This window comes from Xenopus laevis, chromosome 9_10S, assembly GCF_017654675.1.
Source record: "Xenopus laevis strain J_2021 chromosome 9_10S, Xenopus_laevis_v10.1, whole genome shotgun sequence".
Lineage (NCBI taxonomy): Eukaryota > Metazoa > Chordata > Amphibia > Anura > Pipidae > Xenopus > Xenopus laevis.
Window position 1 is genome coordinate 16,034,596 of NC_054388.1, and position 26,501 is coordinate 16,061,096.

Genomic DNA, 26,501 nt, shown 5'->3' on the forward strand with positions numbered 1-26,501 from the left:
TAGTCAAGCCCTCTACATCTGAACTGCACGCCAAATCCCGCCCTCGCCCTTAACCGCGCCCCTCGTTCTGAGTGCTGTCCTGAGTTCTGTGGGCTCATCCGTCACGGGAGCGCGCCTCCCAACACCCGGCTCAGCCCTCAAGATGGCCGGTAAGTGGGGTCAATGCAGCCCGAAGGAGGAAGCGACTTATCCTTCCCGTCATACTCCTGGGCCTGTACTCTTAATGGAGGGATAAGGGTTGGGCCTTGGCTGTCATATGTCTGCTATATATTTCTCTAATGGGACGTATATCTGCTTCCTGTACCCCTAGTCTGGTGAGGGGCGGGGTGTTTATATTCTGTATTATAGATGCCTTCTGTGTGATAGGCTCTCTGTTGCCTCAATATCCCTTGTTCCCGAGGGTATTTATTGGATTTTATTGTGGGTTTGTGTTGCCTGTATGTACCCAATGCTGGTGTGTGTATATATAAAATGTATTTATATAGAATGGTTTTGCCTGTGTGCCCCTGTGTGTGTATGGTTGGCTGCTAGGGTTACCACCTTTGCTGATGGCTAAATCCGAACATGGGGTGCAGGACAGAAAGCATTGGGGGTGAGGCAGTGATGTAGGAACAAGCATGATGACATCAGAGGTGGGCACAATGATGTAGGTGGAGAAATGACACTGGGGGATAGAGTCCTGCAGCGGGTCGGGTACCTGCGGGTTACCTGCAAAAACCTGCGGGTTGCGGGTACAAGTTCCGCGTCGGGTATAGACCCAGGTCGGTGGTGTTGCGTGTCTTCTAAATAGCGATTTTTTTTTTTTTTTTACTCATTTTTTTCTGATGACGCCTGCTTCCAATGATATCACTTCTGGTTTACAATGACAGCACTTGCTGATTCTTGATGGTCAGCAGGTCCGGGTTGCGGATAAGGTATTTGTGGGTACGGGGCGGGTATGGGTTCCAAAAAATGGACCCATGCAGGACTCTACCGGAGGATGCTATTACATCACTTAGATGCAACTGGCTGGATTTCTATCCAGTTTTCGCAATGTTTTAAAGTGTTGATGCCCAGTGGCACCCCTATCTCTCGCTATATTTTGCTTGATGAGTAAGCCCAATCCTTTAATTACAGGTATGAGATCTATTATACAGAAATCAGTCACCCAGAAAGCTCTGAAATACAGGAATGCCAATTTAGAAGAAAAAAATCTTATTTTTGATAAGTTTTTTTTTTATTTTTTGTATCTGTAATAATAAGAAATGAACTGCATTTGAAAGTAACTAAGCCATGTTGAGGGGAGCATCTTAGTATTTAAATGCTTTTCATGTATTGGCTCGATTATTGTTTCGGGTTTCAGAAGGCTGAAAACCGATCAGAGTTCAGACCCGACCAGGCCTTACAAAAATCGAGCTGTTCAGGTCAAAACCGGACAGGTGGCAACCCTATTGGCGGCTTGGGGGGGTATTTATTGTGGGTACCTCCTGTCTGCCCCAGTGTATTTTGGCCAGGGCTGGGCTGTTGCCATGTGAGATTGTGTTAAGCCTCCCTGGGTGCAGTTATAGACTGTATATCTATTGTCCCTAGTCTTGCCAAACAGTACAGTAAGTATGGCAGTAAGAAGGTGTCTGACTGACAGTTAGATAGGGGTGAGGTTGCCCATGTATGTCTTCTTTGCGTATCTACGACTATACAGTATTATACTGCTATTGTAATGAGTGGAGTAGAAGAATATGTGTGTCACTTACAATCCCCAGGCACCAGGTTTATTTACAAATATTTGGGCCAAGTGTTACATAAGTAGCGTGTCCCCCGGCCGGGGGAAGCACATGCCAGGCATATCCCAGTGTAGCTCACGGGATCGTATAGCAGGGTTACATGATCCAAAATATTCCAGTGCTGTTCCCTCAGCGGGTCACTTAGGGATAGGTCCTTGGGATTCTAATGCTGTCTCTGCCTGACTGCCTGTTACTGCTGTGTCTGCACTGGGGATTGGGACTCCAGAAATATCCTAGATAAATCTCTTTCAGGAAGTTGGAATGTTCAGTATGGCTGGCTTTAAACTTGCTGCTGTTGTGCTATTTTATATCTCATTAATGCAGCGCTTTAGTGGAGCCACCCCCCCAGCACAGGTTGGGGGCCATGGGGGGTAGATTTGGGTCAAATGCATATTTGCTATCCTAGATATTCCTGGAAGACAGCTCTCCGCATTAGGGTGAGATTCGTGGTGAGTGCTTATTTGCTGTCCTAGAAATTCTTGGAATTAGGCTGAATAGCTGAAACAGCGATGTCTTTATATGCCTGTAACCTCGTTAGCCACCATGGGGGGGGACTAAATGTTGGACTTCAATGGGGGGCTTGTAATGAAATGTTTTTTGCTTTTTTTTTTTACATGGCTAGAATGCTATTCTCAATTGAGACATTTTCAGTCTGCAATGCTGTAAATGCAATTGAGCTTTTCACTAAGGGCAGGACTACACGGCTGATTCCGCCACGATCCGACGCACTGCGCAAAATCGCAGGCATCACGTCGGATGCGACGGAAACAAGGTAAGTAATGGCAGTGTTGGATCATGTCGCATTGTTGATGCGATGCGACACGACTGTCGGATGCAGGTGCAGCGTCTGCATCCGACAGTCGTGTCGCATCAATGCAGCGACACGGTGCGACAATTGAATTACTTTTCTTATTTCCATCGCATCCAACGGGACGCCTGCGATTTTGCGCAGCGTGTCGGATCGCGGCAGAATTGCCCGTGTAGTCCTGCACTTAGGGAAACTGATCTTTTCATGTGACTTGGAGACCCAAGTGTATTTTTCAGTAAAGGAAGTAGAGAGGCCTAAGCTTTTCAGGAAGTAGAAGGGCGATAAGGCACCTGGATCCACTTTGCACTAAGGATTAAGGTAACCCTGTATAGTCTCTCTTCCTAAAAAGGCATCCGACCCTTCCTTAAAGTGGACCTGTCACCCAGACATAAAAAACTGTATAATAAATGTAATTTTCAAATTAAACATGAAACCCAAATAATTTTTTTATTCAAGCATTCATAGCTGTTATAAACTCGTTTAAAAAGCTCAGCTGTCAATCAAATATTGCCTGTCCCTCCTCTATGCCTAAAGGCGGGGCACGCAATTACTTTCACTTTCCATTCAGCACTTCCTAGATGTCACTGCACTCTCCACATTCCCCAGTTCTCTTAACCATTTAATTGTGTAAATTGTGTGCATGGGGATGGACATCAGGTCCCCCCCTTCTGGTGCACAAACAAGATTCTGAGATGATACAAGGCTTGTCTTAATAACAGTGTCCACAAAATGGTTCCTGCCTGCTTGCTATAATTATTAATTTCCAGACAGAAGGAAACAAGATTCAGATAATTTTTACAGTGCAATTAAAATTCATTTTGCTTGACTAACATGATAAAATAGGATTTGGAATTATTTTTTTGGGTGACAGGTCCCCTTTTAAACTACTATGTACATCAGTACAGCTATTTGAAGCTAGGTGTGAAATTTAGCATCAGTAAGCAAGTACCTGCAGCACAGTGTAGAGTCCTGCGAGGGTCCATTTCTTGGAACCCGCACCGGCAACCTGAAATCCACAACCCGCATTCTTACCCGCTTGGACCCGCTACCCGACCCACAAGTACCTTATCCGCGACCCGCTGACCATCAGGAAGTGCTGTCATTGTAAACCGGAAGTGACATCATCGGAAGCAGAAGTGATCATAAAAAAGGAGCAAAAATCGCTATTGAGAAGACCCGCGGCCCGACCCGCCGGACCGCCAACCTGCATCTATACCCGCACCCGGAACTTTTACCTGCAACCCCAGGGTACCATAGGTTTTATCGGGTAACCCGTGGGGACCTGCAGGTAGCCAACCTGCTGTAGGAGAGCATTCTGGGGGGGGTATTATCTTGTTACACAGGCAAATCTGACGGATTTCTGGTTAAAGCGCTGCAGCTGGAGCAGAGATGTTACTGTTCTGCTTACAATTTTTCCAGCTACTTAGCAGTTCGGATAAAAAGGACACACATCCATCAAGATCAACTAGGAGTAAATCCCACTTAAATTGTAGCTGATCCAGAGGTTGAAGATGTCTGCACTTTATCTTTGAAATGAAAAACAGGAATCTTGCCAAGAAAACCAAATGTAGCTCATAAAATTTCCATTGAATGCCCTATAGGCAGAAGCTTAACCTCTGAGTTTCAGAGCATGGCCAGGGCACTGGCCACTCTAAAGGTGGCCATACACGGGCAGGTAAAGCTGCCGATATCAGTCCTTTAGACCAATTTGACAGCTTATCTGCCGTGTATGGGGGCTTCCAACGGGTCTTCCCGTTCGATATCTGGCCATGATATCGATCGGGAAGGTTTGATTTTTGTCGGAGCCCCTTGGCGTATTGTAATTCGATCGTTCGACCATACAGCCGAACATTCGAATTACCCCCGATATAGCCATGTCGTTAGTGGCGATGTCGCCAAACGAGCGGATCTTTGAGTCTATGGCCACCTTTGCTGGTGCTCTTTAGTACCGTATATAGAGTTGTATTAATAGCTGCAACTTTGTATCCTCTGCAGAGCAATTCCTTGATAGCAGACTGTTTTGCATGGTCTCAACATGTTATTTAGTGAGTGTTCCAGCCTTGGAGGCTACATCTGCCAGAGATTCACTCAGCTGGGGCACCCAGCATGTGCTGCGTGTGTGGCAAAAAGAGGACTAAAGCCTAAATAGAAGAAGTAGCTAGAAATGTTGTACATTATGTTTTGGGCTTCTGTACCAGCCCAAGACAACCACAGCCATTTAGCAGGGAAGATCTGTGTATCCAAAGATGCCCCAGTAGCTCCCCATCTTATTCTCTGCTGATTCACTGCTCATGCTCTGTGCTGATGTCACTTACCGAGCTTAGGGACCCACTCACAATATACAGTACACATAGAATAGAAATGTCGAAATATAAGACGGATTAGTAATTAATACATATAATTGCTACATGGCAGCTGATTAGCTGCAATTAGCATCAGAATTTAATAATCAGCCCTGTAACATCAGCTTATATTACAGACCAACCTCATTTTCTGCTGGATAATTTGTGACGACCCCTAAGCTTAGCTTCTCAACAGCTGCTCAGAGCCTACTTAGCATGTGAGTGTCGCAGACAAGTTGCGACAAGTTTAGCGTCCTGGAATATTGTTGCTATTGAGAAGCTCAAACTTTAGGCTGGTGCAATAAATTCAGTATAAAATACTGCATTTTTAACCACAGTCATTTTTAGGGTTTAGTTCTCCTTTAAAGCTGGTCCTGTGTGAAAATGGAATCACCAGCATGGCAGGCCAATGGAGTGGAATAAGGCAGATCAGTTATTCATACAGCTCAATACAATAGAATTAAAAGGGATTTCCTACTTCATCCGCTAAAACACACCAAGGTGATCAGCTTTCTGGGTAGATGGGTTTATGTGTAAGAAAGCGGGCCATGATTTCTCCTGTAACTGCCAGAAAGACGGACAACAGCTAGTACTGTACAGAAGTCCATCCCTACCTGACCCCCCTGGTGCAGTCAGAGTAGGATCCAGCTGTGGATATAGAACATTGATCTTCCATTGCTATTTACAGTGGGTTGTACAGGGCCAAGCTGTGGTTACATTGGTCATTACTCTGCTGGCCCTATCCCTATGTAGACATGCTGCTTTGTGGGCCTCCACTATACACAGGCCCCTGGGCACTCCATTTTGGCCAGACAGCAGCCACTCTGTGACTTCCCTGTTGTACAATGAGCTGGCCTGTCCTTGTGTCATTATTCTTATTTCACTCACTTCCTCTTCCCTTTTTCTCTCTCAGGGATCCCGCTGTACTTTGTGGATCTGCAGGACGATCTCGATGACTGTAAGTGTTTGATTTTATCTAGTATCTTTTCTTTGCAAGGAATAAAATCCCCAAAATAACAGCACCCGGCAGATAAACAAACATATTACAGTTATGGGATCCATTATACAAAAACCCGTTATACAGAAAGCTGCGAATTACAGATAGGTTGTCTCCAATATTAGGGCAGAGACACGCGCTGCTATTTCGGGAGATTAGTCGCCCAGCGACAAATCACTTCTTCGGGCGACTAATCTCCCCGAACTGCCTTCCGCCGGCTAGAATGTAAATCGCTGGTGGGATGGCACTTGAAATGATTTGTTTTCCGAAGTTGCCTCACGAGGAAACTTCAGGCGACTTTCAGAAAGCAGAAGCTATCAGAGTGCCTACATTCTAGCCGTCGGGAAGGCAGTTCAGGGAGATAAGTCGCCCGAAGAATCGATTTGTCGCTGTTTGACTAATCTCCTGAAATAGCAACGTGTGTCTCTGCCTTTATCCAAATAATCCAAATTTTTTACAATAATTTCCCCGTTCTTTGTAATAATAAAACAGTAACATGTACTTGATCCAAACTAAGATATAATTAATCCTTAACAAAACCAGCCTATTGGGTTAATCTAATGTTTAAATGATTTTCTAGTAGACTTAAGGTATGAAGATCCAATTTACAGAAAGATCCGTTCTCAGAAAACCCCCAGGTCCCAAGCATTTTGGATAACGGGTCCCATACCTGTACTGAGGTTTTCCAGTTGCATAAAATAGGAATTCGGCGTCTACTTTATGTTATGCAAATTTTGTCTTTTATTATATTGTTCCCCTGCTTTATATGAAAGGCCATTAGTGATGTTAAATAATATATGTGCAAGGCGTTGGCCTCTTGGTGCATCCTTGCGTCTCCTACTGGGGGTGGCGACAATAGTTATACAATTCTGTGCGGTAAATGTGCCCAGGTTGCAAACAAGTTGAATCCCTATAGTTATCCCGCTAGTAATTACACTTAGCTTTTGTGCTGGTCACATGTAGTTGTTCTTGCGTGCTCTGGCGCTAATTTGGGTTAATCATTCACTGTACCCATCATGTTCTGCTGGAAAAAGCAATTATTGTATTTATAGTGAGCTTGGGACGACGGGTTTCGTGTTATCCGTTCAAATGTGCCTGGGGCAGAAACGACTGGGCATGTTGCATTAAAATGCAGCTTAGTGCAGTGGGCTAGAAGTCAAGTATGTGGTGGGGAAGGGATTGACGGATTAGTAGAACTGTCGGCATACATGGGTGATAGCAGGGAATGTAAACTCAAAATAACATGATGTAAACTTAATCCGGGTGCTTCTCTTAGAACTTTTGCAATTTACATACAATTCTATTTTTAATAGTTATTGAGGTTTTATTTTTAAAGGGATCCTGTCATCGGAAAACATGTTTTTTTCAAAACGCATCAGTTAATAGTGCTACTCCAGCAGAATTCTGCACTGAATCCATTTCTCAAAAGAGCAAACAGATTTTTTTATATTCAATTTTGAAATCTGACATGGGGCTAGACATTTTGTCAATTTCCCAGCTGCCCCAGGTCATGTGACTTGTGCCTGCACTTTAGGAGAGAAATGCTTTCTGGCAGGCTGCTGTTTTTCCTTCTCAGTGTAACTGAATGTGTCTCAGTGAGACATGGGTTTTTACTATTGAGTGTTGTTCTTAGATCTACCAGGCAGCTGTTATCTTGTGTTAGGGAGCTGCTATCTGGTTACCTTCCCATTGTTCTTTTGTTTGGCTGCTGGGGAGGGGGTGATATAACTTGCAGTACAGCAGTAAAGAGTGATTGAAGTTTATCAGAGCACAAGTCACATGACTTGGGGCAGCTGGGAAATTGACAATATGTCTAGCTCCACGTCAGATTTTAAAATTGAATATAAATAAATCTGTTTGCTCTTTTGAGAAATGGATTTCAGTGCAGAATTCTGCTGCAGCACTATTAACCAATTCATTTTTTTTTTTAAAAAAAAAATAATTTCCCATGACAGTATCCCTTTAAAAGAACAGTTCAGTGTAAAAAATAAAAAATTGGCTGTGCAAAATAAAAATACATGTTTCTACTATAGTTAGTTAGCCAAAAATGTAATATATAAAGGCTGGAGTGACTGAATGTCTAACATAACTCAACTTCCTGCTTTCCAGCTCTCTAACTCTTGAGTTAGTCAGCGACTTGAAGGGGGGGGGGCACATGGGACATAATTGTTCAGTGAGTTTGCAATTGATCCTCCGCATGCAGCTCAGATTCAAAAGCAACAGTTATGACTCATGTGGCTTCCAAATCACTGATTGGTTACTGCCTGGTAACCAATTAGTGGAAACCAACAGAGTTGAAAAGCAGGAAGTAGTGTTCTGGCTATTATGTTACACATCCAGTCACTCCAGCCTTTATACATTACATACAACTATATTGGAAACATTTTTTTTATTTTGCACAGCCTAGCTAAATAAGCACTTTTTATTTTTATACTATTTTTGTTCTATCAGTCTTTTGACTCAGCTGAGTGTCAGAACCCCAAGGGCTAACTGCATACAGAACAAGCATAGACAAGTTAGGGTCTCTGACATGCTGGGCCTTCAAAAAGAGTAATTGAGCCAAAAGAATGATATCAGCTGCCTAAACATGCTTCTACCACTAAAAGTAGAAAATTAATGTAAATTACACAAATGGTTTGACTACGTTTACACCAGTGATTTGTGGGGGTTTATATCCCCTTTTAAAGGAGAAGTAAACCCCTTGTAAAAAAAAAAAAAACGTACCCAACATAGACTGTAAGCTCTATGGGGCAGGGACCTCCTTCCCACTGATTTACCACATAACACTTAAGCTTTTTGTCTTGATATAATTTAATTTCCTTGTATATTTATTATGTGATTTGTCTTCCTTGTAAATATGTGTATATAACTTGTAGCAGCCGCACTCAAATCCGGAATCTCTCAGTTAAATTCGGGTGCAGGGTCCAAAGTTTTGTGTATACAATTATTGAATAGACCCGCACTCCATTTTGTGCAAAATTCAAACTCCTTTTATTGTGTACAAAAATCCGACGTTTCGGCCCCCATTGGGGCCTTTTTCATGGATTTTTTTGCACTAAATGGAGTTGCGGGTCTATTCAATAATTATATATATATATTTGTACTTTTATGCACTGTACAGCGCTTTACAAATAAAGTTATACATACAAACATTCATATCAGGGCTTATTGCAGCTTTGCATTCACACTCCAACTCTTTCCATTAAAGGTGTTGTTCACCTTTGAGATAACATTTTAATATGAAGTAGAGCGTGATATTCTGAGATAATTTGCCATTTGTTTTCATTTTTTATTATTGAAGCTTTATTTAGCTTTTTATTCAGCAGCTCTCCAGTTTGCATTTTAACCAATCTGGAAACTAGGGTCCAAATTACCCTAGCAACCATGCATTGATTTGAATAAGAGACTGGAATTTGAATAGGAGAGGGTCTGAATAGAAGGATCAGTAATAAAAAGTATAAAACAATAACAATACATTTGTAGCCTTACAGAGCATTTGCTTTTTAGAAGGGGTCAGCGACGCCCATTTAAAAGCTGCAAAGAATCCGAAGAAATGGAAACCAATTGAAATGTTGCCATTCTATAACATAATAAAAGTTGCCTTAAAGGTGAACCACCCCTTTAAGGGACAATAAACACATTAGAAGCAGATTTTTGACCATTATTTATTCATTTGATTTAGGGATGCACTGATTCCAGTATTTAGTTCAGGATTCCAGGATTCGGCCTTTTTCAGCAGGATTCGGAATCGGTTGCAAATGCAAATTAGGGGTGGGGAGGGAAATTGCATGACTTTTTGTCACAAAACAAAGTAAAAAATGTTTTCCCCTTCCCACCCCTAATTTACATATGCAAATTAGGATTCGGATTTGGTTCAGAAATTCTGCCGAATCTTTCACGAAGGATTCAGGGGTTTGGCTGAATCCAAAATAGTGGATTCGGTGCATCCCCTAACTTGGTTGATCTTTTATTCAGCTGTAATAACTTATTGATGCTGTGTATAAACCATCTAGGCTGTCTCTAAAAGCGGCGCTGCACATAGCTAGGTGCAGCTCCTGTCAAGGGACAGCAGAGAGCTGTAGTTACACACCACAACGCTGGCAGCCATAGTTATCTACAGTCCAACGTGACCCAGTGGTCCCAGTCCCCCTCACCAGGGTTTAGCAAGCACAGAGATCATTCATTATGCAGCAGGGAGAGCATTAATAGATTAACCCCCATGTACTGGGGGTAGTACATGCACGGCGCTGCTTACTCTTCCCTTTACATTCTATCCATACCGTAACATAGCAACCTGCCAATATTTATACTAGATAGAACACTAAAATAATTGCCATTCTGTTTGCCCTGTTTAATAGGCACAGTGGGCAGGGCAAGTTTATATTGGAAGATCCAGGCCTCTGATCCGTTCAGCCTGTCTGTTAGATTAAAGTGCTAACTAAACATCCTGCCCTCCTTCCAGCTGGCTGCCTGAGACCTAATTATGCTTGCCAATTAATATGCTCATCACACAGCCAGTGAGATGAGATTATGTTGCCTCAGTAGCTGCTGTGGTTGGGAATGGGTTTATTTGTACCCATTGAGGCAGCTTCAAGCCTCTTAAAGGAACGGTTCAGTGTAAAAATAAAAACTGTCTAAATAGATAATGCATAATAAAAAAAAATTCTAATACATAAATGCTGTAGTGACTGGATGTCTAACACCTGAACACTACGTCCTGCTTTTAAGCTCTTTAACTCTGAGTTCGTCAGTGGGTAAGGTCACACTGGGAGATTTAGTTGCCCGGCGACTAATCGCCTCTTCTTGGGGTCGACTAATCTCCCCGAACTGCTTCCCCCCGTCTTCCGCCTGCTAGAATGAAAAATTGCCTGCGGCATGGCACTCGCGGTGATTCGATTTTCGAAGTCGTCCTTAGTTTCCTCGTGAAGCGACTTCGGAAAACCGCCGTGAGTGCCATTGCGCAGGTGATTTTTAATTCTAGCAGGCAGAAGACAGGGGGAAGCAGTACGGGGAAATTAATCGCCCCAGAGAAGAGGCAATTAGTCGCCAGGCGACTTAATTTTCCCGAATCACCCAGTGTGCCACATGGGACATAACTCAGATTCAAAAGCAACATGTTATGACCCATGTGGCCTCCCCTCAAGTCACTGATTGATTACCAGGCAGTAACCAATCAAGTGACTTGAGGGGAGGCCACATGGGTCATAACATGTTGCTTTTGAATGGAGTGGAAACCAAGAGCGAAGCAGGAAGTAGTTTTCTGGCTGTTATGTTAGACATCCAGTTACTCCAGCCTTTATACATTACATTTTTACCTAACTAACTTTTTATTTTGCACAGCCTATCTATTTACCCAGTTTTTATTTTCATACTGAAAAATTCATTTAACAGATCAGTGTCGCACAATTATAGTTCTGTAACGCTGTAATAATTTCACTTTTCTTTTTATTTTAAAGTTGGCTTTGAGGATTATGGCCCAGACTGTGAGAGCATGAGAATATCTGCATTCTTGGACATTCCAGGGCAGGACAACCTGACTCCTCTGGGCAGGCTGGAGAAATATGCATTCAGTGATAATATATTCAACAGGTAAGGTGGCTGGTTCTCCACACACACCCACAAAGCCTTTGCCATTATCTCTACAACAAAACAATATGGCTTTGTGAACTTCCTACTAACTGTCTCATATGTTCTACCTTCATCGAAATCCCAGCTTGAAGGCCAGTTACGGTAAGATTTGGGGTGAGTGATTATTTGTACCCTGGGTACCCCTGGAACTATAGCAGGGTGACTGTTACCCCAATGTTTCTATATATCTGTAACCTTGTTATGAGATAAGGGGGTCCAGCCTGAAGGCCAGTTAGGGGGAGATTTGGGGTGAGTGCTTATTTTTAACCCCACTTCTTTTGTATGTCTGTAACCTTGTTTATGACTTCAAAAAGGGGCCCTGAACTCAAAAAAAATCTGAAGACCATCGCCTTACGGTTATTCATAATGGGAACAGCCATGTTTGTTCGGAAAATGCACCACGATTGACGGATTTTAATGAAGAGTTCTTACCTTTATATATTTTTAGATTGCTCGCTCTTTTGGGCAAGATATGCTAATATTTTCCCTTCCATACCAGATCATTTTTCAGATTGATATTCTAACAAGGGCTGTGATTGGGTAGTTTTGGGGTGGATATGCTTTTTGGCAAGGTCTCTCAATAATTTGGACACCAAATAAGGATCAAACTGTACCAATGATAATAATGGCTCTAGGAAGACCTCTAAGGAGAAGACACTGTCTGGCCTGTCCTATAGATTGACATCTCAGATTTAGGCTAGGCAGGTTGCTGGTAACCTTACAGAACAGAATAACACAGTTGGCAGCTGTTATCAGCCAGTGTATGGCCACTTTAAGAACAGTTATTTGAAATATTTTCTTCCAAGCCTTTATCACCTGCAAGCAAATTTTGCTGCTCTAGAAGATTTTTTTATTTTTATAATGCTATTTTTTTCCAGTAGCTGCCATTTACTTCTGCTTTGTGCACTTATAATGAGAAACAGAGTTCTGAAAATGATGAAGCTCCTATTTTGAGTTCTTATGTGTCCAGCAGGCAGCACAGTTTACAGAGGTGGGAAGGAGGAGGCACATTACAGCTGCTATCTGTATAGTGTGTAGCCACTAGCAAAGTTCAACCACATTACGATCAGGCATACCAGTAGCTCTTTAGTTGCTGTTGATGTATAAAATTAATCTGGCTTAATGTGAGTTGTAGTTGCTTTATTCTACTTCCTATAAAAACATGCCCTGTCTTTTTTTTTTTTTTTTTTTTTCCCCTCTCCACAGGCAGATTATTGCCAGAGGTCTGCTGGACGTTCTAAGAGATTTTAGCAGCAATGAGGAAGATTTTTTAACAGTAATGGAAATAGTCGTCCGTCTGTCAGAAGATGCAGGTCAGATAACGTCACTGGTTCCTGATCTTTTTATGTTGAAAACTAATTCATATACTGCTGTTATGATAATGTGACGGCAGAGGCTATTTGATGTCGCTATAGCTAAAAGATGTCTTTTAGAAGAAAATTCTGCCTCCCCTAAGCAGGAAGATGGAAAGAACTAGTCCAGTCCCAGGCAGTTAGAGAATAGGCAACCTAGGTCGGCCAGTGTTAAATTGCAGAAAACAACAAATATTTGCAAGATTTAAAGAAAAAGTAAGCCCTCAGAATTTTTTCCTTTGCTGATCTTTTTCACAGTTCCTCCACTGGATCATCAAACCAAGATACAATTAAAGGGATACTGTCATGGAAAAAAAATGTTTTTTTCAAAATGAATCAGTTAATAGTGCTGCTCCAGCAGAATTCTGCACTGAAATCCATTTCTCAAAAGAGCAAACAGATTTTTTTTTTTTTATATTCAATTTTGAAATCTGACATGGGGCTAAACATATTGTCAATTTCCCAGCTGCCCCAATTCATGTGACTTGTGATCTGATAAACTTCAGTGATATCACCCCCCCCCCCCCCCAGCAGCCTAACAACAGAACAATGGGAAGGTAACCAGATAGCAGCTCCCTAACACAAGATAACAGCTGCCTGGTAGATCTAAGAACAACACTCAATAGTAAAAACCCATGTCCCACTGAGACACATTCAGTTACATTGAGAAGGAAAAACAGCAGCCTGCCAGAAAGCATTTCTCTCCGAAAGTGCAGGCACAAGTCACATGACATGGGGCAGCTGGGAAATTGACAAAATGTCTAGCCCCATGTCAGATTTCAAAATTGAATATAAAAAAATCTGTTTGCTCTTTTGAGAAATGGATTTCAGTGCAGAATTCTGCTTGAGTAGCACTATTAACTGATGCGTTTTGAAAAAAAAACATGTTTTCCGATGACAGAATCCCTTTAAAGATCAGTGCCACAGGCTATGAAAAAAAACAAAAAACAGAACCTAGTGCAATATTGTTAATATTTAGTGAAATCACCAATGTGTTACAACACTAATCTGTGTGTCATGAACCATAGAAACATTTTAATGTCTTTACAGAAAAAGGAATACCCTGGAGTTGATATTGATATGCTGTTTTGAAATGAGGAATCTGGTAAATTGCCAATCGCACCATAGAGTTTAGAAGCCACATGCTGATTTTTACTGATTGAAGAAAACACCATTGCACCTTATTTTAATTAATTTTACCTTTTGAAGCAAGTACTAAAAGCACTTTGTTTGACTTAATTATAATTTTATTTTAGAGAAAGCACCTTGTAGAAATCACTATAGCTCTTTAAAACACACACAAAGAATCTGTGCATAGACATTCTATGGTTCAAGACACACAGATTAGTGTTGTAACACTTATGCAATTGCACTAAATATTAACTATATTGCACTAGGTTCTGTTGTTTTTTTTTTCATAGCCTGTCGCGCTGATCTTTAATTGTATCTTGACTAGGTGGGCCAGTGCCTACTAAAACTTAGAAGCCAATATGGAGAGAAAGTCTGGGATGGACACTGGGCTCCCCTGAGAAAAGTAATATGGTATAGTAATAGTCTGGCAGTTAGGGAATAGGCAGCCCAGGTGGGCTATGGAAGCATAGAACCCATTAGGGAAGAAAAGCCTGAGATTGATACAGGGCCTCTGAACAGGAAGTATGCATTATATTTATAATATATAGTTCAAAATATGTTTATTGTTCCTCTCCTGCAGAACCTACTGTAAGGACTGAGTTAATGGAGCAGATTCCCCAGATCACCATCTTCCTACAGGAGAGCCGTTCTCACTTTCCTAGAGCCTTCTCTGAATACCTCATGCCCATTCTTGTGCGCTACCTCACAGACCCCAATAATCAGGTGGGTGTTGCAGAAAAAGTGAAAGTGAATAGTCATGGCACAGGCTGGAGTGAGGCATATTTCAGGATTCTTGGTATTCTTTCCAGATCTCTGGAATCTGGAGAATTGATGAGAAATAGTCTTTCCCATTTATACATAGTGGCCAGAAGGTAATCTAGAGCACTGATAATGGCCGCTGGCAGGAATGGTGGAGGAGGAACTACAGTAGCTATGAGTGGGCACCCAACTTTACTTTTATTTTCCTTTTTGAGATACAAAAATAATTTTATTAGCCCAGTGCCATTGGAAACTCATAATCATTGAGTCAGTTTTCTAGGTCAGTAAAATCACATAATCACTCAGCCTAACAAATTCTCCTTTTACAAGCAGCTGCTCCTGCTGTTATCCTGGGGCTCACGATATGAGTATATTGTTTGTAGCAAAATTAGTGTCTGGAATGAAGTGCAACTCGCAGTCACTGCTTAATTTACATTGAACCTGAGGATGGAGGCTGCACTTGCAAGCACAGACGGTTCCCTGTGCTCCCTCCATTCATCTGTGATTTATAATAAGATAGGCCCTCATTGGCCTGCTGTTCTCACATTGAGAGTCCAAAGATATTATAGGTCAGTTGCCTGCTGGCCGCTACCCATTCTGCTAAAATAATAATCCTTCGTCACCACAAGAATTTCTGGGTGTGTTTCAAACAGAAGTTTCCTTGGGCAGCTGACGTCTTTCTCTCTTTGTAGGGTTTTCTTGTGGCAGAGTAACTAGAATGGGGATGAAAACCTGTTGCCCAACTCTGTCTTGGTCATTGTTATGATCTTTTACTATTTCTTCTAAAGGGTAAATTTGTTGTTTATGGCCAGTATTATTCACATGGATTTACCTAAGCAACTATGCCCTAGTGCCTTTCTAAAAAGTATTTTGTGGACATGTTTTCTCTGACTTGGCAATGTCTAGTTCCCTCCAGTTAAAAACCATTCATGCTTTGTTTTGGGTATTCTATCTGCCATTAGAACAACCAAACAAAACCAGTACATCTAAAATAGCACCAGTCCTTTTATTTTTTGGTCCTCTTGTATATAGATAATCTACTCGTATAGGTTCTGAGTGAGTGTCCTACAGTCAGAAAAACAAACCAAATTGTGTCTGTCCCTCTGTGGAAAGTTCCAGTAAATCAGCTTATATTCACTAACAATGTGTCCCTAATTGCAGGTGAGAAAGGCCACGCAGGAATCTTTATTGATATTACTGGAGCAGGACCTGATTGATCAAAATGACTTGGAGAACAAGGTGTGCCCTATACTCCTCGAACTCTCAGCCCCTGAAAATGATGATGAATACAAAGTGGAAGCTGTTAACGTAGGTTTTATCTTTCTGTATATATTTATTAAATTAGACGCCTCTTATTATTATTTTTATTATTATTATTGAGGTGTGTGTGTTTTTATTTAAACGTATTAGCAAATCAGTCTGTGTTAGAGTTTCCTGTTGTGACAAATGTTATATTTTTGTGAAAAGGAAGGGTTCCCATGTTCATTAAAAGATACTTGTGTTGTATTTCTTACCTAGATTATCTGTAAAATGATCTCCATGCTGGGCAGACAGAGCGTGGAACAGATGCTTCTTCCCCGATTCTGTGATCTATGCAGTGATGCTAAATTGTTTCAGGTTCGAAAGGTAAGAGCATAATCTTTGCTGATTGGGTCCGCTAATAAAAATAGTCGTGTGATTTCTACTGATGTTACCCTGGGTTGATTTTTATTGTATTTGTTTGATTTTTCCAATTTTTTTGTTCTGCATACATCAGTATAAAGTGGTGAGGACTAGACCAAAGCTCTTCTAGTATATGGATCTGTAGCCAGAGTGGTAGAACTGGTTGCAAGGCTAGGCCAGGCTGTAGCAAATCAAAGCACAAGCGTATTCATAGGCATAGCTTAATCCAGATAAAACATTACATGACTAGATCAATTTCTAGCCAGCAGAACATTAGGTAGTTGCCAGGAGTAGGTCAGTCTTTTACAAATCCAAGAATTAAAGCATTCCCAGAACTATTAAAAAAAACTGTTTCCAACCAGAGTATTCTTACAATTCCTAAGCCAACTGAATTTGGGTTCGGAGACAAAAGTCATAAATAAGCTTTAGTAAAGTTTTAAATAAAGATACTCAAACCCAGGATCTGCTCCTGAGAATCTGGTGAAATCCCCTGATCTGATATGTTAATTCCTTCTGGTACTGCGGGGCCCTAATTTATGAACAATTTCAATATTGGCAAAACTTCTGGAAGTTTTGGGGGCCCTAAAATAAATATGCCATGGGGCACAATAAATGTAGTGTCATGGTGCTGCCTTTTGACAATGTATTGCAGGTCTTGGGAGTTGTAGTACAGGTGAGAGGGACTTGGGATTACTGGAAGTCTTTTCTGTAATGACATTTGATTAATTGCTTAATTTGTTGGTGATGGGATGGTAAGGGAGGTCATATGATATGCAGTATAAAAGGGTCACCTTTGTGTATCTTTTCTAGCTTTCCTTTTTGTATTAATGTAGTCTGTATTTGGATCCTGCAGGTGTGTGCTGCCAACTTTGGAGATGTGTGTAACGCAGTTGGCCAGGAAGCCACAGAGAAGTTCTTGGTACGTTTGTGAAACATGGGTACTTGGTATCTGAGGTTTTATTTTTGAGCCCTCTCTATGTATGTATCTTTCTCTCTGCAGATCCCGAAATTCCTAGAACTTTGCTCTGACAGTGCATGGGGGATGCGTAAAGTCTGCGCTGAATGCTTTATGGCCGTTTCCTACATGACATCCAGTGAGGTCCGGCGGACAAAGCTCTCACCCCTCTTTATAAATCTAATTAGTGATCCTTGTCGATGGGTGAGTTCTTATCCTTGGCTGCACTGGGTTGCCGTTATAAATTCTTTTGTAAATCTGCCCACCCCTTTACCCAAACAAGTGTGATATTTTTTGCATTTTTCCTTTAGGTTCGACAAACTGCTTTTCAATCTCTGGGTCCATTTATTTCCACCTTTGCTAACCCATCTAGCGCAGGACTTTATGTAAAGGAGGATGGAACTCTGAGCATCAGACCCCCACAAGAGGATTTTATACCTGGGGATTCCTTAGGCACTTCTTCCAGGTAACCTTATTAACATTTTACCTATTAATAACACATACCGCACCTCCTGTTCACTGTACCAGCATTCCTAGGGATTTATTTGAGGATAAACAAAGTACAGTATGAAGGTATAGCTTGTTGTGTGGCCAGAACATTACTTTTCTGTACATGGTAGCTTCCATATTGTTTCAGAACAGTGTTGGTGACATTTGCAGATACATTGGTTAAAAGATGAAAAACAAAATATTTATTTATTTATTTTTTTGCTCTTCTAGTCCTGAAAGTCACGAAACTGCAAGACCAAGTCAGACAGATCCCTGCTGTTACTCCAGATCTGACAAATGCAATGGCATTTTCACAGCAGATAGTCCAGAGGGGCTTTCTACTGATATTGGATCAGGGGAAGATGCTACAAGGCATGGATGGAAATTACAAGGCAGCTCCTCACCTGCGGAAAACCGCACATCTGATGTGTATAATTCCTTCATGTATTGGCGCAGCCCATTGCCTGATATCAGTGAGGAGCTGGAACTACTTCCTGTAGAGTCTCTCAAGAAATCTGAGCTGAACCCCAAGACCAGTCCTTTATGCACCTCCTATATGGCTAGCAAGGAAATTGAAATGGCCATTCAGAGCTTGCAGGGACACATGGACGATCCCAACGTACAAGGTACCTTTGTTTTCTATTGCAACTATTGTGCAACCATATCCGCTGAAGATAGTCTTTCCTGCTTTCCTGTATATAGGAAGGGTTTGTCAGAATGCAAGTGTGCAGAAGAGTGGAATTGCAATTGTTAATGACAAAACTATCCGTATTAATTTACAGCTACAGTTTCTCTGAATTAAGCATCTTTTCTTAGCACAGGTCCCTGAATTCAGCCAAAAGTGCTCCACAATATATCTGGTGTGTCCTTACTTCCCCTTTAACGCATTTTATAATCTTACAATAAACAGCTGAACACACTGCAGTGTATTGTTGCCTAGGTTGGACCTGGTTTAAAGGGTGCCGTACCATGAGTTTATAGCATGCTTACTTTTATTATGTCCATATCTAGCCTTGGACTGACCTCTGTGCCTTTCTCTTTCCAGCTCAGGTCCAGGTTCTGTCGGCTGCACTCCGGGCTGCTGAACTTGACTCTGTTAACCAAGAAGAGGGATTGGATGTACAGGAGAGGAGCCCTACAGATGATACATCTCCATCTGAGAATGAAACTGATTTTCCACCTTCTATGGCACAGACAAACTCTCCAGAATCAGAACCAGCAGAAACTGTAACTCTTCCTACTCAGATTGAGGTCAGTATTAAATCTCTATCTCTGTTCCTTTATTCTCAGAGACTGTGGCACATTGTATGCATGTAAATCTGTACAGGGCAAGTCTAATGCATGGGGAGCCATTTGTTCTGCTATATAGTAGTGTTGTATTGGCAGCACTGTATAACTGGGAACATTTTCTGTTTTGGGCTCTCAGGATATAGTGGAAGACCCCAGTTCTCCTATTAAAGCTGAGGATGAAGAGGGAGATGAGGACAGTCCTTGTGATGAAGAAAAGCCTAAGGTTCAGGTTGGTGTTTGTCTATTTTTATTTGCCATTTGCTGGGTTATCACTTACCCTAAAGTGCCACACAATTATACGCATCTTGGGAGAGGCAGTTCCTTCTGCCATTCTGTCGGTCTTTAGGCAGCAATATCTCCCAGCATGCTGTGCAGGTAGCACCACATGTTACATCCAGAAGTTTAAGTAGACTGCAGTGTAAGAGAAACATTTGGGCATTGGCTGAATAAAATGATCACAATACATACGTTTCTCAGTATAGTGTTTTTCCCTCAGGATGTGGTACCACAGCCGTTATTAGACCAGTACCTGTCCATGACTGACCCAGCACGTGCCCAGACGGTGGATACAGAAATTACTAAGCACTGCGCGTACAGCCTGCCGGGGGTCGCGTTAACCCTTGGAAGACAGAACTGGCATTGTTTAAAAGACACATACGAAACACTGGCAACTGATGTTCAGGTTTGTGCGGATAATAGAGACCCACGCTGTCGAGTAGGATTGGGGTTGATATGTGTGACTGGTACTGTGTTTGTACATTGTGTAAGTGCACATGAGCAGTGATTGAGACACCACAGTGCATATTGTAAAACCTCACATGTATTTATATGCACCTCTCTCTCTTGTTGCAGTGGAAGGTTCGTAGGACGTTGGCCTTCTCCATTCATGAACTGGCTGTCATCCTTGGGGATAAGAACACAGCAGCCGATCTGGTGCCTATATTCAACGGCTTTCTGAAAGATCTAGATGAGGTGCGCATTGGCGTGCTCAAACACCTGTACGACTTCCTTAAGGTAAGGCTGCCATGAGGCTAGCAAATCTGGGGAGGTGGTTGTCGGAAGGCTGCCTTGAGACTGGTGGGGACGGGAAGTTGGATGCCACAGCAGCGCTTGCTCTCAGTCTCATCTGTACTATTATTTACATCTAAATTTCATCGTTCCAGTTGCTCCATGCGGACATGAGGCGTGAGTACTTGTATCAGCTGCAGGAGTTTCTCACAACCGATAACAACAGGAACTGGAGGTTCCGCTATGAGCTGGCAGAGTGAGTAATGTCTGGCCTGAAAAAGAGTGTTAAGCCTGCATAATTCAGCAGGAACAGGCCCCTACTTTTGTTTATAGTCTGTACAGAGAGAACATAAAACTATGGCAGCATAGGTATTCCCTGTACTAAGCACAATTCAGCAGGAACAGCCCCCTAAGTTTGCTCATAGTCTGTATGGAGAGATACCAAAAAACTATGGCAGCATAGGTATTCCCCTGTACTAAGCACAATTCAGCAGGAACAGCCCCCTAAGTTTGCTCATAGCCTGTACAGAGAGATCCCATAAAACTATGGCAGCATAGGTATTCCCCTGTACTAAGCACAATTCAGCAGGAACAGCCCCCTAAGTTTGCTCATAGTCTGTATGGAGAGATACCAAAAAACTATGGCAGCATAGGTATTCCCCTGTACTAAGCACAATTCAGCAGGAACAGCCCCCTAAGTTTGCTCATAGTCTGTACGGAGAGAACATAAACCTATGGCAGCATATGTATTCCCCTGTACTAAGCACCAGGGCCGCCATCAGAAATCTCAGGGCTCCATACGACAAGATTTCCTGGGCCCCCTGGGATGCACCCACTACAAGCCCCACCTACAAGTCCATCCACCCCACAGGTCCACCCCCCACCACACAGTAAAAAAAAAAAACATTGGCGGTTAGGGTTCCTACATGTTAATCAAAAATAAAAAAATATTGATGATCAGGGCCCCCGATTAAAAAATATTGGTGGCTAGGACCCCACATGGTAAAAAAAAAAATGTGTGGCCAGGGCCCCAACCCCGTTATAAGAACATCCCTTAAACGGATTATAAAAAAACACCCCCCCCACCAGAAGTTTAAAAAAAAAATTGGTGCCCAGGGCCCCACAACACAGCGGGGACCACAAAGGGTTGCCTTTAGGGGGGCCCTGCCATGTCGCACTTACTTCAGTGGCCCACCTGCTGTAAGTTAGCTGCCAACTTCAGAAGGGAGGAGGGGAGCACAGGTGGCTGCATGTTCTAATCAAGTAAGTGCGGCGTGGCCGGGTCCCCCTTACCCTCGGGGCCCCCTACAACTCTCCCCCTTGTCCCCCCCTGATGGCGGCCCTGCTAAGCACAATTCAGCAGGAACAGCCCCCTAAGTTTGCTCATAGTCTGTACATAGAGATTCCATAAAACTATGGCAGCATAGGTATTCCCTTGATAATTGATTAATGTTTAATTTTTACATTTATACATTTTCTTACACTGTAAACTTGGCATTTCAAGATGTGTTTCTAAGACCGCTCTAAGAAAAGCTGTGAATTCTAATCTAAAACATATAAAACCAATGGCAAAGACCTGTTTGTGTGACTTATTGCAGACAGCTGATTCTGATCCTGGAACTGTACAATCCCAGAGATGTGTATGACTATCTGCCAAGCATTGCTATGACTCTGTGCTCTGATAAAGTGTCTGAGGTCAGAAGGATCTCTTACAAGCTGGTATGTGGTTGCTTGAAACCTAAAGTTACTACACATTTCTAGTGCTGAGATTTACTGCACTTGTGGCTTTGTAGAACACAGATTCTGTTTGTCTTGTTCCCTTCACACAGATTGTGGCGATATTGAAGAAGTTCTATGCAAATGGTGAAACTGAACTGGGTATTAATTTCATTAACGAGCTGGTGGTGCATTTCCGACACTCGTCCAAGTGGGTGGGACGCCAAGCGTTTGCCTTCATCTGTCAGGTAAATATTTCAAATGATGACATAGTGCTGAGGTGGGGAGCAGGCTCCCAACTGTGCATCGTATAAGGCGTAATCTGTGCTGTACTTTCCAGCTGTGGGTTATGTAATTAAACTACAAATGAAGGGGTAAATCATTGCACTGAATGAGCAATACTTCAAGTATCTAGTGCATGGGTGCCCAGACTTTGTTAGACTGGGATCTACTCTCGAGCCCAGACTTTGTTAGACACCTGGCCCCCGTCAGGAGATCTACCTTTATAACAGGCAGCGAAATTTTTTGACCACACCCCTAATTACCATGTTTATTTTACAAAATTTGGCAGGTTATGAAAGTTTGAACACACTCCCTTCCCCGTGCTTGCTGCTCTCAGCTCTCCCTGCTCTCAGCCCTCCCTCCCTTCCCCTCCGTGTCCATGCCTACAGCCCGTCCTCCCTACCATGTCCTTCCCCTCTGTGACTGCAGCTCTCCCTCCTCTGTCCGTTCCCTCTGTGCCTGCAGCTCTCCCTCCTCTGTCCTTCCCCTCCGTGTCTGCAGCTCTCCCTCCTCTGTCCTTCCCCTCCGTGTCTGCAGCTCTCCCTCCTCTGTCCTTCCCCTCTGTGCCCGCAGCCCTCCCTTCATGCTGTTCTTGTCTCCCCGCCCTGTTGTGCTGCTCGTCTCCCTGCCTTCCCGCGCTCGTCTCCCTTCCTTCCCTCGCTCGTCTCCCTTCCGTTCGTGCCGCTCCTCTCCCTTCGCTCATCTTCTTCCCTTCATGACGCTCGTCTCCACTCCCTTTGTGTCGCTCGTCTCCCTTCCCTTCATGCCGCTCCTCTCGTCTCCCTTCCCTTCATGCCGCTCCTCTCGTCTCCCTTCCCTTCATGCCGCTCCTCTTCCATCCCTTCCCTTTGTGCTGCTCCTCTCCCCTCTCTTCCCTTCGTGCCGCTCGTGCACTAACCTCTAGTGCTAGTGATCTAGTTCAACAGTCACACATCGGAGCAAATAAGTATTTCTGCACTGGCGTTCCAGCATATTACGAGCTAATCTCCCACCTTTGGTTTAATTTCACAGGCCGTGGTGCAGGAGGAGTGTATTCCTGCCGAGCAGTTTGTTATCCACTTGCTTCCTAGCCTTCTCAGCCTTGCCTCTGACCCTGTGCCCAACGTTCGGGTTCTGCTGGCAAAAGCCCTGAAGCAGACACTGCTCGAAAAAGGTAACACGCGTAGTGGTTTTGATTTTGCATTTGAGTTAATTTTGGTCTTACCTACCCTACCCCACCCCTCACCAGTGACTGCTGGGCTGCTTGTATTCTCTTTTCTTCTCTGTACTGCAGGCGTCACATGACTCCCCGCACCAGCAGGCAGACAAGAAAAACATTTCACTCTTTCCTCCTGCTTGCTTTATAAATGGCAAAAGCATTCTAGCTGAAACCCCAAACTGTTCCTTCTCTTTGCAGCTTATTTAACCAGCCTGGGTAATCATCATCTGGACGCTGTGGAGAAGACTGTTCAAGCCATGCAGCTAGACACAGATCAGGACGTGCGCTTCTTTTCAGCAGCTGAGCCAAAACGACCCTTAAGTAGCACTCCCCTGGAAGAGTCAGTAGATTGATCCTGCTTCATTCCATGCTAAATGTGTCAGACAGTGCCAGACAGAGGCAAGTCTTTCTTTCACTTGTGATGCTCATCTGTCTGGCAGGGAAAAGGTTATAGTGGCATGCAGTGTTACATCACAAACACTGAGCGCACCCTTCGGTGGCGGTCAGTTCCCTCGTATCACACCCACTGGGAGTCCAACCTCAAGGGGGCGCTGAAATTTTTTTTCCCCGAACAAAGGGCTTCACTATTCTACCAACGATTGAATCCAATGTTCAGTGTCTGTATATACATGTACAAGAGCAAACCGAGAAGAGACTGTAAACTATCTACTTCTGTAATATGTTTTTAAATATATTTTATATATTTTTTTAACAAAACCTGTGGTTGACAAGCAGGGGTCGGGGGGTGGTGAATAAAAAAAAAAATACTTCGGATAGCAAACATCCAGGGAGGTTTTTTTTTTTTACGTTTTTGAACTGTATTTACTTAGAAATTCAGACTGTTTTGGAAATGAATATTTCCAACCAAATAGACTCCTGAAATAGGGGCCATGAAATAGGGACCTTGGTACAACTACAGCAGGGACCATAGTGCTATCCATATAAATGAAGATTTCATTCTCTCTTATGCATGGGCATCAGATATTGATTAGGGCTACAGGACTCTTGGGGTAATGATGGCAATCAGAATGGCCGCTACATGGCGTCGGTCATTCCCAGTTGACTCCACAATGATTCTATTAAAGGTGCTTTGTATAGAATCAGGGCTGGGGATCCTGCGGAGGCTGCATTATGGGGTTTCCTGGTACCCCCTCCAAAGAACGAGGGTAGGAGGTGGGAAAGGACTGCTGGATGCAGCCATTTGTTTTGAAGGATCAAAGTTAGGAGTAACTCTGTAGTATTCTTGGAATTTGATCCTGAGGGTAGGACTACATGGACATTTTCGGCGCGATCCAACGCGCTACAACAAAACGCCGGCTTCAAATCCCTTGCGATGGAAATAAGGTAAGTGAATGCATTGTTGCATGGTGTCGCCGCATTGATCCGCCGCAACACGACTGAAGGATGAGGATGCTGCACACTGTGGCTGTATCCGACAGTCGAGTCGCGTCGGATCAGCGATGCGACTTCATATGACATTTCCATTACTTACCTTATTTCCGTCATATGCAATTTGATGCCGGCATTTTGTTGCAGCGTGTCGGATCGTGCAGAAAACGTCCATGTAGTCTACCCTGAATCTTGCTTCTTTTATGGCTGTTTTCAGCATCTTCTTATTTAATCGCAAAAATTGTTCTGCGTCAGGTACGGCAGTTGCCTCTGTAAACTGCCAGCAACTAATGTATATAACTGTAATAGTTTAGAAAGTTGGGTACCTGGCTACATTTTAGGAACGGAACCTACCCCATCACAACTCATTCTGCCAGTTCGGATGGGACCATTTAACCACTGCATTCCATACAGAATGGACCACACGCTCTATATGAACATTAAGAATTCCATGTGTCGAGTCTTAAATCCCCAGTCATTCCAGGGTAAACCGTGAAATGCAGAGAGATTTGCATTTACCACTCGTACATTTCAGTTGTGACAAATATTTCTGACCTGCGTATCATTTCAGATTGAATTTTCAGAATAGTAGAGATATTGGTCCTTTAGACCGATTTGGCATCTTATCTGCCCGTATGTGGGGGCGTCCGATGGGCCAAACGAGGGGATTTTATTGTCACCTTATAGTAGAACTAAACCCTAAAAATGCATATGACTAAAAAATTCCATATTTTATATACTGGACATATTGCACCAGCCTAAAGTTTCAGATTCTCAATTGCAGCAATGATCCAGGACTTCAATCTTGTCACCATCTTGGAAATTGTCTGTGACACTCACATGCTCAGTGGGCTCTGAGCAGCTGTTGAGAAGCTAAGCTTAGGGCTCGTCACTAATTATCCAGCAGAAAATGAGCTTCCCCTGTAATATAAGCTGATGCTACAGGGCTGATTATTAATGCTAATTACACTGGTTTCTGTATTAATTACTAAACAGCCTTATATTATGACATTTGTAGTCTATATGTACTGTATATTGTTAGTTGGAAGTGACAGCAGCACTGAACATGTGCAGTGAATCAGCAGAAAAGAAGATGGGGAGCTACTGGGGCATCTTTGGAGACACACATCTTTACTGCTAAATGGCTGTTGTTGCCTTGGGCTGGTACAGAAGCACAAAACACCAAGTACAACATTTCTAGCCTACTTCGTTAGTTAGGCTTTAGTTCTCCTTTAAGAGAAGGAATTCATGTCTAGAATTCTCCTGACACTCGTAATGATTCCAAAGCCATTTCCCTCCCCAATTGCGTATGAATGAGAAATCAGACGTTATGTTACCAAGGAACCATGCCTCTCCTGCCTCTGCTGCTCATTAAGTTACAGGGGCATCAATGCATGTAGGCGGTTGTTTATATTTAATGCTTTCACCTTGCATGCACTTAGGGTCCGATTTGTGAATTTGCATTATCGATAGCTCCTCCAGAAACACTGCCCCTAAGACTGATCGATTGGGGGTTTGTTAATGCGATATCTCAGACCTCATAAGATTAGCAAGTACTGTAGGGAACTAATGGGTATTATTATGGCTGAATTTGTTTTGTGTTGCTTGACCTTTAAACTAACACTTTTTTTAATGAGTGTAATTATCCATGTAAGAGTTGCAGATATAGAAAATCAAAAAAAATAATTTTTTAAATGGGCTTCGTTCTACCCCAAATTCTCTCTCGTTGACTTGC

At 42.8% G+C, this 26,501-nt stretch overlaps 1 protein-coding gene across 2 annotated transcripts; it reads left to right on the plus strand.

The window, feature by feature from the left end:
- The first annotated feature begins 5 nt into the window (after nucleotides 1-5).
- ppp4r1l.S lies at nucleotides 6-25,165 on the plus strand. Of its 2 annotated transcripts, none has more exons than XM_018238251.2 (20): nucleotides 6-149; nucleotides 5,824-5,868; nucleotides 11,364-11,496; nucleotides 12,742-12,848; nucleotides 14,599-14,741; nucleotides 15,939-16,085; nucleotides 16,296-16,403; nucleotides 17,293-17,358; nucleotides 17,440-17,598; nucleotides 17,706-17,860; nucleotides 18,115-18,509; nucleotides 18,929-19,134; nucleotides 19,310-19,402; nucleotides 19,670-19,855; nucleotides 20,026-20,187; nucleotides 20,337-20,437; nucleotides 21,780-21,900; nucleotides 22,011-22,145; nucleotides 23,191-23,332; nucleotides 23,576-25,165. In XM_018238251.2, the coding sequence occupies exons 1-20, from the start codon at nucleotides 143-145 to the stop codon at nucleotides 23,728-23,730; spliced, it is 2,766 nt and encodes a 921-aa protein (XP_018093740.1). In that variant the 5' UTR covers nucleotides 6-142; the 3' UTR covers nucleotides 23,731-25,165. The 2 variants fall into 2 exon arrangements, with proteins under 2 accessions (XP_018093740.1, XP_018093741.1); XM_018238252.2 differs by lacking the exon at nucleotides 6-149 and adding an exon at nucleotides 177-314.
- Nucleotides 25,166-26,501: the final 1,336 nt, after the last annotated feature.

What these genes read in the sequence shown, in the direction of transcription:
- ppp4r1l.S (XM_018238251.2), top strand. An exon ending in TCCTTAGGCACTTCTTCCAG is followed by an intron (nt 17,861 to 18,114) that starts GTAACCTTATTA and finishes TTGCTCTTCTAG; the next exon opens with TCCTGAAAGTCACGAAACTG. An exon ending in ACCTGTACGACTTCCTTAAG is followed by an intron (nt 20,188 to 20,336) that starts GTAAGGCTGCCA and finishes TCATCGTTCCAG; the next exon opens with TTGCTCCATGCGGACATGAG.